Raw genomic sequence first — 17,746 nt, 5'->3', positions numbered from 1 at the left:
CAACATTACCGGCAGATTGAGGCGAATCAAGATCTTTAGCTACAAGAACTAAATCACCAGCATAATATAGATGGCTAATATCAATTAACCAATCAATCAGGAAAGGGAGAATATTTCTAGGAGCTGTACGGATGGCGTTATTGAATAAAGCTGGAATAATGACCGAACCTTGTTTAACCCCCTTCTCTTTATTGGAATACGATCGGTAAGATAAATAACAGAACGCACCTTAACATGAAAATTTTGATACCAATGCCATAAGCAAGAACAAATGAAGGGGTTGGTGCCATTACGAAGGAGAACAAGGATAGCATGAGAATGAAGGACAGAGTTAAAAGCCTTAAAGATGTCTAAGGCACACACATACAGACTTTTCTTAGCCAAACGGTGCCGATCAATAATATCAAGGAAAACAGCGTGTGCATTTTGAACTCCAATGCCACTTCTGAACCCAAACTGATTTTTGCCAAAATTGCAACATACCTTAACAAACGGGAAGAGGACTTTTTCAAGAAGTTTGCTAATTATCGAACAAATAGTAATTGACCTATACTAACCAAAAACTGAAGGGTCTTTATTCTTTTTTCTACTGCAAGTTACTACACCTTCACAAAGAACCTTGGGCACATATTGCTGAGACACAATTGCCTGGAACAACAAGGAAAGATGGTCAAAAAGGTACGGCGTGGCGTACTGCAGATACTTGGTCTGTAGTATGTCAATTAAACTGACAATTTACGGTCATTTTTTAGTTGTTGTTTTTTTCAGTAAAGCGCAAATTATGTTCTGGTCTTGCGAAGGCATGGGGGTTATAAGACCTACTCATGTTAATTGCTGCTCGTTTTCAGTGTAACTCGGCTATTTATTGTAATTTATGTTCGTTTTGAGTTTCATTTATTTATTAACGGTGAATTGTGGTAGTTTTACGCTTGAAAGATTATTTGACTTTATTTCTGCCCTTTTTTGGCTAAATGAAGCTCTACTTTGCTTTGAAAAACTTGCTTTGTGGAAGTAGATTTTTAAATTTATTAAATGAACAGATGAAGTGACTAGATGAATAAATACATTTTAAACCAGTTAAAATGAATTTTCAAGCCAAACTTAAAACGAACAAAAATTATCATAAACAGAAATTTGGCTACTGTCTTTTTCCCTAACCGTAAGTTCGAAAGCTTAGCGTCATTGTCATTTGTGCGTTACAGGAAACAATCTTTTTACGTTTACAACATTCAAAATTAAAATTCAATTAAATACAGTCCTGAATTGCTGATATTTTCAGAAATTACTATGATTATACATTAAATATGATATTTGTTTTCCTTAGTTCTTTCCAATTATCTTAATTATTATAGTGATTTATTTTTATAAGTTAGTGAAATTTTGAAAAACTAACGCACATACAATAGGCGATAGACTAGATTTTATTGAATAAAAAACACAAAAATAAGAAGACAAATCCAGGGACTGATCAATGATCCCTAGGGCCTAAATCTTAGCCCCTGGAAAACGTTGAGTATTCATATTAACACACCAGTGATGATTGAGAGAACAACAAAAGCACTTGTGCATTTAATCAAAGGTATTATTATTTATAGTAATTGGATTAATAAGATTAATACAGTAATTGGATTAATTGGATTAAATAAGGTATATTGGATTATTAAATGTTGGCCTATTTTAATGTTTTTCTATTGATTTAGTGTTTAATTTAAATGATATGTATTCCCCCTCTATTACAGGCCTAGGAGCCTTTGGGGGATTAGCACAATGTATTTTCTTGTATGATTAATTGATTAGGAATAAATCTTATCTTGTCTTATCTAATCAAAGGTACTGGATTTAACCAAAGACACTACACAAGGAAAAGAGAGAATCCTGCTAAACACTACTTACGCGTATTACTAGAAAGATAATGTTTTTATAATTGTATCAAAATGATGGAACTTAATCAGAATCTTTTCAATAGTTTTCTATAATTTCGCTCCAACGCATTTTATGGAAAGCGTTTGACAAGTATCCAAAATAAGAGACAAATCTGCAGATGGATGACGTTGAATCAGCATGATAAAAGCCCAATAAATGAAAGAAGGTTTGTTAGTCTCAGGGGTGTAAGACTAGTTTTGTAGTAAAAAAAAAATATATATCCAAAATTGTATCCAGTTTCTTCACTGTGCTTTAGCAGGAAACATGTTTTGAGATCGTAATGCAAATCTAACCTGGACTTTCTGGCTTTGGAATCTGAATTGAGTTGCTATAGGATTGTTTCTGAAAAGTCTTAAGTTTAATAAAGCTCTTTACTTTTCTGGAAATACTCTTTTTTGGGAGTTTTTCACTAATGTGATGGAAATTTGTGTCGTTATATTGATGTGATAAGATCCTTTATGTTCCAGTTTTATCTGTCAACAACTCAATAGCACTTTAACACTAATAATTTCAAATTTTAAAATACGATCTCTATCAATGCACGGGGAGATTAGTTTTGGGATCAAAAGGCAGTTTATTTGAAATTGTCATTCAAAAATACATTTAATTATCTACGAATCAGTATTTTTCGTTCGCCTTAAACACAGTAAAATTAAAAAAAATTGCTACAAAATCTAAGTTGAAATATCATTGCTTCGAAAATCAATCGAAGTTGTACAAATATTAAACCAAAATTCAGAGAGAATCCATCCAAAATGTCGATATCCCTACTTGAACTGCTTTCAAAAGAACATATGCACTGTGTCAACTTAAGACAGAGTTCTTTCTACCCAACATAAGTTTTAGTCAGAAATTCTTCTGGGCAAGACCATGCTAGTGAGGATCATAATTTGAGCCCCGTTCCCCAGCCAAAAATTAAAACATTATAAAGATAATTCATGGCTGGCAATTTGTTTGTAACAAGCCAACGAGTTTGTGACAACAAGATACTTTCTGACTAAAATTTAGATTCTGCGTAAAAGGGTAAACATAGTGCAGTTTTACAGATGTCGCTGAATGCTTAGTTCAGAGTAAATTTTACTAATGCCTCATTACCCTTTAGAAAACAGATACTGACCCACATCAAAACGGTACATTGGCTAGCCATGTATGAGGAAGCAGCAAAAGTATTCCATTTTTCGATTAAACACTTTGACCGTTCTGAAATATATGGCTGACAACGGTTTTTTTTTTATCCAAACAATGATTGTTACTTTTTGGTGCATTGAATTTCACCACTTGTTTTAGATTCAGGAAAAAAGTATCATTTATTCTAAGCCCTGTCAGTCAGTGACGTAATTTGTTTGTCGAACTGCAAAGTGAAGTTAGTTAATATAATGGATAAATAAAAAAAAAAAAAAAATACTAAGAATTGCTTTGGTGTCCAACTATCCCACAATGTTATTTTATCACAAATTAATTTTAGTCAGCTAAATTGTAAGACAGAAAATTTGACAAAGATTTTTCCAGAGTTTTAATTTACTGGACATTCTACGAATACCCCCTAAAACTTAATTTCCTAATATCAGCTGTTTACAAAAGTATTCTCTGCTTGAGACATAGTACTTTTAACTTGATGCAAGGCGTATTTCCCTCCCAAAAATTCTCCCATATACAAAATTGAGTAGTCAAAGAACGAGTATTAAATAAAAACAAGGAAGTAAAGAAGAATTTTCAACTTTTCTATATCTTATGCAGCGAAATAGCGCTGCGTAAATAAACAGCACAGTGAGGTTATTGTTCCCAGGAATACTAAAATTAAGTACATAGGAGTGTATACAGATAAAACGCTGTCTTTTAGGAAACATATTGAGCTTATTAGTGCTAAGATTAGTGATAAGTGCTAATGTTGGAATGTTATGGAAGTTGCAAAATATGTTTCCAGCTGTGATTTTTCGTATACTTTATTTCTCTCTTGTACATCTGTATCTTTTTATTGTTGTGCTGCTTCTCTCCACCTTCATCCTCTTCATGTTCTACAAAATTCACTTATGCGGATTTTAAGTCGTGTCCAAAGCCATGTTTCAGTCAGAGACATCTAGGAAAAACTTGGAGTTGTACCAGAGTTTGGTTTATTCTTTTACAGTAAAACTAATGCATCAGATTATGAATAGCAATCTTGGACATTGCTTTAATTTTATGTTTCCTAAGAAGCCAGCTCCAAAAACTATTCAACTAGGCAAGCCCGAAGTCCAGAATGCCCGAACACCTTTTGCTCCGTCTGGTGTGCGATCCACGAATTTTTTAGGCATGTTGGAACTAAATGTTGATTAGATATGTCCCAAGATATTAAACATATTAAGAAATTAACTGAGTTTGGGTTTCCGGTAGTTGTAGATAGTCAAATTATAAATGAGTATTTTTGTGTGTATTAAGTGGTTAATTACCACTATTCTACGTCAGTAAAGTTATCGTCAGTACAAATCAAAAATTAAAAGTAATATTATAATGAAAATTGACCCTAACATAGACCTCATCCAGGTCTCTGAAACAGAGTTGTCAATTGAAATCCAAAGTATTTGTTTTTTCTCTGTTGCTATTCTGTTTTTGTGCTTTTGTTGTTTTCAAAAATCTATCTCTCTCTCTCATGGCAGAGAAAAGACTGCTGAGAGCTTCATAAATTGTCTAGTCTTTTATTTACAGCTTTTTAGGAAATTTTCTGTGATCACAATCCAGGTCTGTGACGTCAGTCTCATTTATCTAATAATGAGCCAGCGTTGCAAAATTCTATAAATATAAAGACATATCACGAGCCAGTTTTTTTTTGCAAAAGTTTGTCGAAAATATATTAGACTTCACTCTTAATAAGAAAACGTTAATTCTTTTAAACTTATATCTAAGAAGAACATGATATACCGCTCCATAGTAAGATGAATGACATTAGCCTCAAAACAAAATCCCATTTTGAAATGTTTTAAGACAAAGTTAGACCACGTTATCGAGTAACACATAGTGATATTAATTTCGTTTGAAAAGTGAGCAAAAGAGCTGAGACCAATTTTATGAAACGCCAGATTTTTAATGCCAGAATTGAACCACTGACCAGTAGTGTAGTTATTATCTAGCCGTTCGAATTATTCAGCCGATCTAACGACGCCTAGTGGATGTGAAGGGGTTTATCCAAGATCAACTATGTGACTTAAGTGATGAGCTTAGTTTCATCGTCAGACGCTCTGCGATTCTATTGTATTTCTCAGCTCCAAATAATTATTTAGTATTCGCAAGTATTCAAAGTCTTAAGTAATCATAGACACATTCAGTGAAATTCTTAGTCTCAAGTTGTTGCAATTGCAAATATCCACAGTCACAGTCACAAGTAATCAGAGTCACAAATAGTCGTGGTCACGGTAGTTGAAGTTATTAGTTACGGTAATAGCTTGCAAAGAGTGTCTTTCGTTTAGTTCAAAATCCCTCTCAACAGGGTCTGAAAGTTTTAACTTTATATCTTAAGCCGTTCCTAGGATATTGCTGATGCACAATTTTGACAACCGGCATACTAGTGTGTTTTGGTTTAGTTTAACATCATCCTCAACATTCTCTGAATGTTTCGTTCCTATAGCCTTAGCCTCAGTGGTAATCGTAGCAGAAGCAATAGTATGTTTATCTGCATTACTAATAGTAGCATGCACATAATGTCTTTGGATTGGCTTTTCATCCATTGAGCAGTAGTAGTGGTGGCAGTAGTAGCAGTACAACCATTTTTTGTTCAACATCCCTGACAATTTTCACCCCAGTAACATTAGCCTTTGCAAAAGTAGTAATAGTTGTACTAGCAGTACCATTAGTAGTAGCAATATTATACATATAGGATATTGTTTTTATAATAGCTCGATATCCCCCTTAACAGATCCAAACAGTTTCCATTTAACACTCCAAGTTTTTCATACGATATTGCTTATAGGCTTTAATTATAGCCTGCATATACATAGTGTTTTCATTAAGCTCAACATCCACCTCAGAATTTCAAGATAGCTTCAGATTTGTAGCTTTAGCCTTAGTAAAAGTAGTAGCAATAGAGGTAGCATTAGTAATAGCATGCACATATTACGTTTTTATTATTTCAATATTCCCCTTTAAAATGTCCTGAAAGTTACAACTTGATATCCTGAAGATATTACTGATAAGCTCTATTGACAAACTGCATGAACACGGTGAGTTTTGATTTAGTTCAATCCCCATGAGATTTGATAAAAGTTGCACCCTTGTAACCTAGACCTTAGTAAAAGTAGTAGTACTAATAGCAGTATACGCATAGTGCCTTTTAATTAATTCAGCTTCTTAAAGCATCTTAATTGTAATTGATTTTTCAGGGCATTAGAGCAAGTTTTCATAATTCCAACAATTCACTCGTATTCAGAACTTCCTTTTTTAATTATGTAAACAAACAAGGACAACACACATTAATTTAGAAGATAGTTATATAAAACGATCAGCCACAACTGATTGTTCAATAAAAATCAAATAAGACAGTCTCAGCTTGAAAGTCCGCTGAACTAAAAACTACATTCACTGCTAAAGTTACAATGATTATAGCACACCGTAGTACAGGTTATTGCACACCGCAGCGTTCGTCAGAATCGTAATCGTAATAATCATTGGAATCGTCGTAATGATCATTGGATTCGTTACGATCATCAATGTAATTGTAATCATCATCAAGATAATAATCAACAGGGAAGGAATTTAATTTCAGTAACGGCAGAGTATCCAATAAGTTGGGTTTATCTGACATATAGAAACTAACACATAGGTACCGAAGCTTTGGACAATATGTCTTCACAGTTTCAAGCGTTTTGCTAGTCACTTCACGACAACCCTGGAAAGAAGGAGAGAAAATAAGGCTCATGATTTAAAAACATAAGACAACAATTTTAGAGCAATGAAAGAAAATCGACATTAACTTATAATGCTTCTCAATGATTTCACCTAAAAAGATTTATTTCTTAGGCGTCCATATTCATTTTTTTGTGTGGAAAATGTAGAAAAATATAACAAGGGGAATGTGAAGTATTCATTATTAATTTTATAGCACATTTACTTTTTATTTGACAATTAAAATTCAAACCTTTTTTCGGTCTTTTTCATTTTTCAATGCCTTTGAAGACATGTCAATTGTTAATTAACTATTCCCACTAGTAATTCAATATTAGCAAAAATCTTACAGTGCAATAGTGCTGCCTAAGTAAAGAACGATGTTAGAACAATGCATTATTTTTCTTCTGACCAAGACACAGCGTATAGAAGGGGTTGTCATGTAAACTTCGAAAGGCGATTCTTCGATTGGAAATTGAAACTTCTAGTGCCCTTTTATTTTTAGAGTCAAAGTGATTTGAGGGCAATCAGCCCCCCCCCCTCACGTCCACTATTTTCCCAAACATATCAAAACGAAATTTTGAGATAGCAATTTCTCACAACATGGTTGAAAGGTCCAAGGTGATAGCAGGGTCCAAGAGCTTCGGTTAAAAAATAAGCAAATTTAGTTCGCCCGAAGAAAAAAGTTTTTGACCACTGTATCTCGAAACATTTTCCATATACATCTGCTATTCCGTCTCAGATTTCCCAGAATAGTTAGACTCAATCATCTTTAGAGCCAATGTAATTTCTGCCACTGTTGATTGATCCCGCACTACGCGCATGCACCTAGATGCACGGGCAGTTTTGTCGGTTTGCTGCTCTCCATGGAAGATGCTGCCGAGAGATGAAGCTGATTTGGCGTTAGATTTATGGTAATATTCTTCTTATGTTCAGCAGTTCTGGCGTTCTGCAGCAAAGTGTAGGAGTTCTTATGGCAGTCATGCAATGTATTACAGATAGAAGAGTAGAAATAGAACAGAACTCCCGGAACAGCTCTACACCACTCTTTCATTTGGTGTCCCATTGCACTTTTCTCTTCTAACCAAGTCTCCCAGAGTTTGCACTTTCCTATTCTAATTCAAACTGAAACTTCAAACCCTAAACTTTAAAAAAAGAAAAGAAGTTAGTAGAAAAATATATAGGCTATTACCAGAAATGTATGTAAGCTCAAAATCACACAAGACACCCGGTTTTAACACCGCCTTCTTTGTATTTTGTACTTCAAGCCATTCTCTTATTTTCGGTTTCCTCTGTGCGCAACACACAGAAAAGGTGTTCTGGGTGTCACCAAGTGACACCCAGAAAAGAGTTTTCTAAGTAATTAACAAAGCCAACTAAACTTTTCCGCCTCCTAGCCTATTGACTACTGAGGCAAAGGGGGTAGCTCCTTTCTGTGACTGGTCTGTCTGCTCTATCCAAACACTAACGCTGTAGCCTATATAACAACAAGTTTTGTTTTTCTTAGACAAGCGAAAACAGGTTCCAAGAATCGCAATCGAAAAAAAGTACTAAAGATCGTATACTCACAGGTATTGGTAGCCTTCAGGATAGAGCTTCAAACCAAAACAAGAAAAGGGACTTTAAGGACCTTTATCAATTTAAGGGACCAAAAGGGACCTTCACTCGATTTTAGGGACTTTGTGGCATCCCTTTTACCAAATCTAAGAAGAAGCCAGGGTATAAAGCTTTTCTGATCGTAATGTTTTTGGTATTTTAACGTTATTTACTAATTTACACTCAAAACCCGTGTCGGTTATTTCTCACTGAAGCACAAAAGACTGCGAAATGAAAACATCTTTTACCTCCTGGCTCGTTCTTAATTCTATTAAAACCTCTAACCGGGATGAGTTTTCTTTTTGTTATTAGAAGAATATTAAGCTGAAAACACTATGAAAAGTTTTCGTTGACAGTGTTGCATTGAACCGTGAAATAAAGCAAAAGAAGTGGAAATTAATTCCGTAAACTGACTAAACTATTCACTTATAAAAATTCAAGCATAACTAGCTTTTTTTTAAAACCCAAAATGTTGATCACACATTATTTTCTGTTTACACAATTGACGTAAACTGGATGAATACCCTAAAGGTAATACCCAAAACTTGTATAAATGCTTGAATGACATTAAATATGCATTAGTATTAGACATCGATTTTTATCTTGGAATTTCTGATACTAATCGAATTTGATACTCTTATACTATATGACAAGAATTAAATAATAAAAGTAATATTGTCAGAAGTAAAAAAAAAAGGATTCTATTAAAATATAAACAAGGTCTAAAACGCTAAGTGGACAAACTTAACAAAATAGAATGATTGATCTCTCGAGTATCTACTTGTAGGTAAGTCAATTGTCTCATAGATTGAAGTACAAACTTAAAATAATTTAAACAATAAACGTATTAATGTATATCTTAGATATTTATCTATTTAATGATCTAGACAATAAGATAAGTTAAGCTTATTTTTGCCACCTTACAATATACAAAAAATAAGCAGAGGAAAGAAAAAAATATAAAGAAAAATCAGCTTCTAAACAAAAAATTGACAAATAGGAAAATAGATCCAAAGAGCCCTGGTAAATAATGTTAAATGACAGAAAATGAAGTAAACGGTTTGAGCTTCTCTCAAACGCATGGGAATTTATTGAATCCACTACATCTAAAGGGCCAGGAACGCAATATCGTTTCAAAATAAAACCATTCATGTACTGCAGCGGGAATCTTTCTACAAACTTCAGATAACGACAAAACTCTGATCGAACCTTTAACTGCTCAGTTTTAGACAGCAAATCCCAAAGTGGTTAAACATACAGCGCGTGAGGCCGAGCTAGGGCACTATATAGTTTAGCAAGTACACACTTACTATAACTAAACTTCAATGCAGACAGTTTGGTATAGCTGGTGCAGAAACCTTATATGGCATGTTCAACAGTAAGAAAACAAGTACTACACTTATCAGGATCATAAAAACAAGGTCGAGTTATTTCAGTGAAGAAGACTTTATAATAGATTTACCTACAACAATAACAGATAAAGCATACATAGCTTTACCTTGGGCATTATAAGCAGGAAATTCAGTCTTAGTAGCATTAACATTAAATCCTAAGAGCTCATAACAAGAAATTTAAGAATCATGGTTTGTCTGTAAAGTAGAAAGACTCGAACTGATGAACAGGACATCATCTGTATAGAGAATGTAACTAAAATCACAAAGGTCACTATAGATTTCCCATTAATTGTCCTAATCACAGTGGCCGTAAGAATGCTAAACATAGTTGGACTTAAAATAGAACCTTGCCTGAGTCCTCTAATGAGACGAATAGGCCCAGTTAAAATACTTTTTTCAAGTTCAACTCTAACATAACTATGACTATACCAATGTGAAGTCAATGCAAAAATATGGTTCGTAACTCGAAAATCAAGCAGTCAAAAATAATTTTTGATTAGACTACAGAATCGAATGCTGCTTGTATATCCACACTACAAAAATATACAGGATTTCCCAAATTCTCAGCATGACTACGGATACGCTTCAATAGGCGATGAGCAAACGCACAATTCAGATGCTTACGAAAACCAAACTGTATAATCTAGCACACATTTACGTATCATTTCAGGCAGGATAAGACTTTCTAGAACCCTGCTTAAAATACTAGAAACAGTTATAGGGGGGGGGGGTAACTACTACAAAAAATAGCATTTCTCCTTTTTTTAAATTTTCGTTATTGCGCCAGAACCAAATGAATTATATACTTGACCTGTATCAATACACATTTGAAATAAAAGTGTCAGATGCTCAATCAGTAATGCACTTGCATTTTGAAGGAGATGGGGTGTAATACCGTCTAAACCGGGAGCTATACGACACCTCAAAAGCTGATTACACGCATAACGTCACTTTTACAAACAAGAAAAATGATAAGTTTATGCAATAGAGGAGTCTACTTTCTAATAAGGCATCACCTCTAATTTCTAAATTTGAATCACGGGAGCCAAACACAGGAGAATAACGGCAAAACCATTGCTCTTCAGGAACACCAACATTCGCTTTACTAAGACCGGTCTGATACTTTTTCCACATCAAGTTTGGACTTTTAAGAGCCTCAGCAGAGGCACGCTCAACTTCCCTAGGTTTAAGGTCAGTGATACACTCGGTATATTCATTTTTTGCCTTCTGAAAAGCTGGAACAAAAGACCAGATCTTGGCTTATCTAAATCACACCAAATGTAGTACTACATTTTCGAACGTCTTTTAGCTGCACTTCAGCTGGGATCATGACTCCAACCGAACTTACGGGTACTTCTCTTCACTTTAGCTAGCAGGAGAGGCTGCGTCCCCGTACTTCATAGCATGAACAGTTTCAGCAGCATACATATCAAGACTAATGCTATCGCTTACACCATGAAGTAAAAGCTGGAACGGCACTTTAATTTTCGTTAGTATCTCATCTAGTCTATCTTGGTAGAGAATCTTATCAACCTTTTCCCACTCTTTCTTAAGGTAATACTGCGGGGGAATTGTACTAGTATTAGACAAATAACGAATTTTAAATGACAAGCCGAGGTGATCGCTGAATGTGTGCTCAGAATCCACTGAAACATTCGAAGCGAGAGTAAACTTAGAGACAACATGATCTATATTTCTTTTCTATTTCTATTAGCTAACCTATTAGAGTTTTATTTTTAGTAGCATTTATTTTAGTAGCATTTTTCACCAAGTTATGTGCCATTTACTGGCAGTGTTTTTCCTTTCCTACATTGATCGGGAAAGTTAAATCTTTTAGAGCTCCATAATGGTGTATGTTTTTCACTCATTTTCTGCGGACTTTTCATACTCGTTCCACATTTCTAAACTGGGCGCCCGCTAAGTGCTAAAATTGCCTCACTTCACATATAGATCTTTTTCATTAACGACTAAGTTCCTGTGTTTTCAATATGTTAAGACGCATACGGTTGTTTAATTTCTATGGAATTAACTCAAAAAATGGGTTTAGCCCCTCATAAAACTATTAAAGCCAATATTCGAGAAAAAAAAAAAAAATGAATGAAGATTTATAATTAAACAGATATTTATATTCATTCCTGAAAGTCACAACAGTTTCTAAGTTAATGTCGGTATAAACGAGTTAACGTCGATAGTGTTTCGTTTCCAGTACAGCGTAGTGACATTCCGGTCTTTAGAAGGCCTAAAGGGGGTTATTTCTACACTTGTTTGGGGTAGTCTCCCTTCGTTTTTAGTTTGAATTGATTATTTGTTATAATTTCTGTTCGTCTAGAGTCTCATTTACTTCTTAAGATTATTTTTTCTAAGCTTGGATCTTTAATTACCTTTATTTTTGCTTGTTATTTATTAATTGTAACTTTTTACTTATCTTTGAAAAACTTATTTTCGGGGAAAAGTGTTTTAAAATAGTTTCCATTTGTCTTTAATTGTTATTACTTTTTTATTGTTGAAACAAAGAATATTACTACTACTACTAACAACTCACTGCAGCACCAAACCGTCTGAGCCCAACACAGCTATGCAAGCTCCTCCTCCATCCCAATCTATCCAAAGCCTCCCTATTTACACCCTCCCAAGAAGTTCCCATTTCCTTTAAATCCTTCTTTATGACATCCTCCCACCCCAGGCGAGGACGACTTGCTTTCCTTTTAGCCCTAGACGGTTAGCAGAAAAGGACAATCTTCGGCAATCTGTCATCCTTCATCCACAAAACGTGTCCTAGCCATCTCAATCTTTCTTTCATTATAGCCCTAGAAAAAGGGATTGAACCACATTTTTCGTACTGCCTACAGTTTTAAATACGGTCCGTCAGACGGGCACCCAGAACAATCCGTAGGCAATTTCTCTGGAAAACATCTAGCAAATCTTCATCCGCTTTTCGGAGCGCCCATGCTTCAGAGCCACATGACCATTGTCATCACTGTACCTTCCAATATTCTAATCTTGGTTTACAGACTTATCTTCCTATTCTTCCAAACTTTTTTTTAACAGTGAAAAAAAAAATCCCGAGCCTAGGCTATTCTACTTTTGACATCTTCACTGCTCCCACCGTCTTTACCAATGATACTACCAAGGTAAGTGAAGCTGCCCACCTTATAAATTTTTTGGGTACCCAACATCACCTTTTCAGCTTCACTTATTCCTAGCCTTAGTGACTTAGTCTTCTTAACATTAATTTTAAATCTATTCTAGCATCCTGAACTCGCAAAACCTCCAAAAGTCCATTCATTTTGTTCATACTTTCATCAGTGTTATTCTCGTACATACAACTAATCACATTAATGTATTTGTCTGGTATACCATACAAGGATAAAACCTTTACTAAAATTCTTCTATCAACAGAATCGAACGCTTGCTCATAATCTATGAAACTGAGAACCAAAGGTGTTTGAAAACTCAGGCACTTCTCAATTATTCACCTAAGAGTGAAAATTTGGTCGACAAATCCTCTACCTTTTCTAAAACCGCACTGTTCTTCTCGTAAAACTTTGTCAACGGCATCTCTCAGTCTAAAAGATATCATATTACTAAGTAATTTAATTGAGGTTTTCCTAAAATCGTACGATCTTCCCTTTTTTCAAAAATCATATTCACAATCTTTATTAACTTATTTCTAACCTCAGAGCCACCATATTTAAGAAACTCATTTACCACCCTATTAGCCCCAAGAGTCTTATTATTTTGTAATCCTTTTAGTACTGTTGTTAATTCTTCCACACTAAACAAATCTTCCTTCACATCCAAGGTATCGCAAACTTTTTCATTTTCCTCAATATCTTTTCCTGCAACTGTATCTCGGTTAAGGACATTCACATAATGTTCCACTCATTTCTCTTTAACTCTTTCCTTATCACTAATGGTGGCCCCGTTCCTATTATTAACTTGGACAAGTCCGGATTGACTATTCCCTCTCAATTTATTAACATGCCTGTACAATATTTTACTATTCTGCCGTCTCGCTGCATCTTCCAGATCCTGGGCAATTTTATCTATAGCCTCCACTTCACACCTCCTTAGTTCATATTTTAATGCTTTCTCTACTTTCTTTACATTTCTTTTGACTTCATATGATCTACCATTAGGATAATTCTTGTACAAACCCCTTCTTCTGTCTAATAAACATAAAGCTTTTACACAAGTATTACTAGCTGCAGTCCTAATTTTCTTCCCTAAGACACCATCAGCAACTTCATGAATTGTTTTTCTAAAATTATTCAAACCATCTTCCACGTTGCCAATTTTTAAACTTTAAGTTTAATATTTAACTCTTCCTGGAAACTTTCAAATTCTCATCCTGGAGTCTACCAGCATCATAACTTCCCAGGAGGTAGTTACCCATCCGACATTTCAGCTTTAAATTAACCCTAGACACTCATAGATGGTTATCTTTACTTTTAACATCAATAAAAGCACTCCTAGATACCCTAGTATCTTTTATTTATCCTGCCAGTCTTCGGTTTACTATAGCATAATCAATAAGGTTTTCTGTCTTACCATCAAGTGAACACCATGTCAATTTATGGGCCATTTTATGACCAAACAGCGTATTGGTTATAACTAGATTGTTATACCTACAAAATTGCAAAAGTCTGTAGCCATTACTCTTTTCTTTTCCTACACCAAATTTACCTAGGCTAGGATACCATCTATTCCTTTTTCTACCGACCTGGGCGTTAAAATCCACTAATAAAAACACCCTGTTTCTATCTGGGAACCTGTCTATTTGCTCCTGTAACTGTAAGTAAAATTCATCTGAGTCACTAGTATCTCTGCCAGTAGGTTCAACAGGGGCATATACTACTATAACTGATACCTTGAACATTTTAGCCATAAAATGAGCAATTAGTATTCTATCATTAATACCTTCCCAGCCTAAACAAGATTTAGAAGCATCCTTATTTATCATGAGCCCTCCTCCCTGTCTACGTATCCCATCCTTCCTGCCTGAGTAAACAAATTCTATATCCCCCAATTCATGCTTTCTACCCCCTGAGATATGAGTTTCTAAAACTCTTCATAAGTTCAGTTCAAATCCTCTGAATTCGTCGGTCAAAATGTCAAAACGATAGTCTTTTTTTAAAGTTGTAATATTTCAAGTTCCAATTCAACATATCTTCTCAGATCTACACCAAAGCACTTAAGCCGGCTTAGGACCGGACAGCAAGAATTCCCTGGGACCTCCAGTACGAATGGAGGCTTTGTGCAATCCTGGACCCATCTCGGTCACAACATGGTTTTTAGCACTTGGCTATGCTCTTCTATCAACAAGAGTCAAAACCCTGCACAGACAGTCCAAAGCCTATTACCTCCGACTCATTATATGTTCATGCCTACAAATATTATGCTACTACAGGGAGGCAATTCATGGTAGATAAATTAGCTAGGAAGAGGTTTTCAAGATTTTTGAAAGCTTTTCTAGACTTTTCACTATAACAGGGCTCGGAATGATTCCTGTTTATTAGAAAAGGGAATTGACGATCTGTCAAGTGACTTTTTTGGGTGAAAAAAGGAACCAAAGTGGGAAGGGATTTTGATTGCAATTCATGTTCAAAACATTCCTTGGCTCATGAATCAGATACGGTGGTAAATTCACCCTAAGAATCATCATATTCATGAGCCTTGGAAGGAACTCATTTCCCCCAGAGATGGGCAATTGTCTTTGTTTTTCAATTGTCCTTTTGTTCAAACTTTCAGTTATGTTAATATAAGACAGAATAGAAAAGCAAATCCTAGAACACGGTAGTCCGCTTGAGACTCTAAGTGTGCAAGCCTATTAGCCTTAGGTCACTTGTTCGCCTGTGTGTCCAAGCAAGTTCAGTCCCCACTCCCATTTTGCATACGAGTCCAGTCGACATTGTCCGTCATAATCAAACCAAAAATCTCGATCATCCCTTAGTTCAATGGCTATCTACCTTAGTTCTGTCTTAGGTTGGATGAATGACTGATAGACTATCTATCAACAAGTGAAATTGACATCATTTTTATACAATACTGAAAAAGGCTCATGTCTGCTTTGCCTCTCACTCGGACTATCTGTCTAGGCTTTGTCTCCAATTGGCCATGGCTTAATGGCAACTTGATTTTAATTCAAAGGATATTATAGGACAGTAACCTGTTTTAGGATAGTAACAAGTAAAAACAATCCAGAAGACTTCAGCTTGCAAGCTAACTTATTCATTTCTTCTAGTTTTTTTGAGAGATTAGTGAACTTAAATATCAGGTTCAACCTCCTCTGCTTTGTGTTCTTTTCCGTCCGCTCTTTTTCATCTGTTCCGTTTCTTTCGTCTTCTCGCACTTTCATGGCACTTTCTGGTAGGGAATTGACCAAGGCGATGTCTACGGAATCATTTGAAGCAACCGCTCTGTGTAAGCAATCGATGGCCTCTTTTTGAAGAGGGGTCAACAATTGCTCGTTTTATTTTTTAGAGGCCCGCTTTTCCTGAGATAACTTCTTTTTTGCTAAAGATGTCAACTAGCTTTGGCTCCCTTTCTTTCTTTCGGTCTTGAATGCTTCGTTCAGCAGCTTGTTCTTTGCCTTGCTCTCCATATAGTCTTGGTATTTTGACCAGGTCAACCTGACCAAAGTCAACAATTCTCTGGGAATAAGAAAACTTTCTGGTTTGCCTCCATATATGTCCACTTCGTCAATCCCACACAGCTTCGCATTTGGGACTATTTCTGGCATGGAGGCTCTGTCCGGTGGAAGAGGTCTTCGTGAGAGCAAACAACGCCTCTCTACGTCAGTACTGTCAAAGTCAACACAGCTATTACAAGCTTTGACACAAAAGCATACACTTTTGCCCACCAAAAGCATCCATTATTGAGAAGATTTGATGCCAGTAATGGTCGACGTGTGATGGTGTTGATTCCACTGAGCTCTCGGCTTGCAGCAATATCCACTCGCTTCTAACACCGTCAGGACTTACGAATACAGGGAATTATCGGGCAAGCACAGAAGTATCTTACAGACTTCTAGCTCTTTTCCTTTCCGTGAGATCCAGGCACCTAAGTATTTCGACAAGGCTATTAGAAGAGATGGGACACTTCTTGATCAAGTGTTCGGCAGGTGCCTTGAAATGCCTTCGCGCCCTTGGATGTAACCCTTGTCTTTCTGCCAAGGTGACTTTCTGAGTATCTAACGTAAGCTTAAGCTCCTAACCTAAAATATTGTCCTGAAAATAGTTCACTAAGTTCTCAAGAAAACTTGTAGAAATTTCATCAGCAGAGATGATAATTTCGGGTTTTAAAATTCTCGCAAAAACAGTGAGAAGTGAGTCTTTCAGCTCGGAATGAAGAGCATGCAGAAGGGGTCTGTTATTCTGAAAACTACTGTAAATTTCGCAAAAAGCTCAGACGATGAATACACTAATCCGGGTTCTGCAAGCACATCTTTCCTTTTTTAGGTAGTTTACGATCTAGAGCCACTTCGCTGACGACGCAATATTCTACATATGTTTCTTCGATGGCAGGTAATGCAAAAAAATTATTCAAGAGCACCGGCCACTGATCAATCACTCGGCGAACAGCAGGACCCAATGTCAGCCACCTTGTTGAAACGTGCTGAATGAAACTATTATATGGGTCGACTTTCTTTTTTGGGCATTCTAAAAAATCCTCACATCATGCGGGCCAGCTAAGGAAAAAAATGCCTCAATATGACAACAAAGTCGGATGACTCTGCCAAATTCCTAGAGCCCTTTCATGAATGCGTTGTGCAAAACATGGATGTTAAGCGTTCTAATCTTCCCAAGCTCTTTTGAAGACTTTTCCTTCTTCAATGCATTCATTTGCGACCATATCTTTTTATCGATATTCGGATCAATGCTACCTATCTTTATTAATCTTTCAAGAGGTAAATTCTCGCTCTAAATGCATGACATCAGCTTTTATACAATTTTCTCACCAGTTGATCTCTTAAAGAGGAC

At 35.7% G+C, this 17,746-nt stretch overlaps 1 protein-coding gene across 1 annotated transcript in view; it reads right to left on the bottom strand.

Moving 5' to 3' along the window:
* Positions 1–704: 704 nt before the first annotated feature.
* The window catches only part of LOC148944975 (uncharacterized), a 336,360-nt gene continuing 319,318 nt past the window's right edge, over positions 705–17,746 (bottom strand). The window contains exon 4 of the mRNA XM_089099116.1: positions 705–6,778. Within this exon, the coding sequence (XP_088955242.1) occupies positions 6,512–6,778 (267 nt within the window). The 3' untranslated portion in view covers positions 705–6,511. The remainder of the gene's footprint in view (positions 6,779–17,746) is intronic.

This window comes from Artemia sp. Qi Xiang Cuo, chromosome 13, assembly GCF_049724085.1.
Source record: "Artemia sp. Qi Xiang Cuo chromosome 13, ASM4972408v1, whole genome shotgun sequence".
NCBI lineage: Eukaryota > Metazoa > Arthropoda > Branchiopoda > Anostraca > Artemiidae > Artemia > Artemia sp. Qi Xiang Cuo.
Note: the sequence above shows the minus strand (reverse complement) of the source record. Positions and strands in the feature narration are given on the sequence as shown.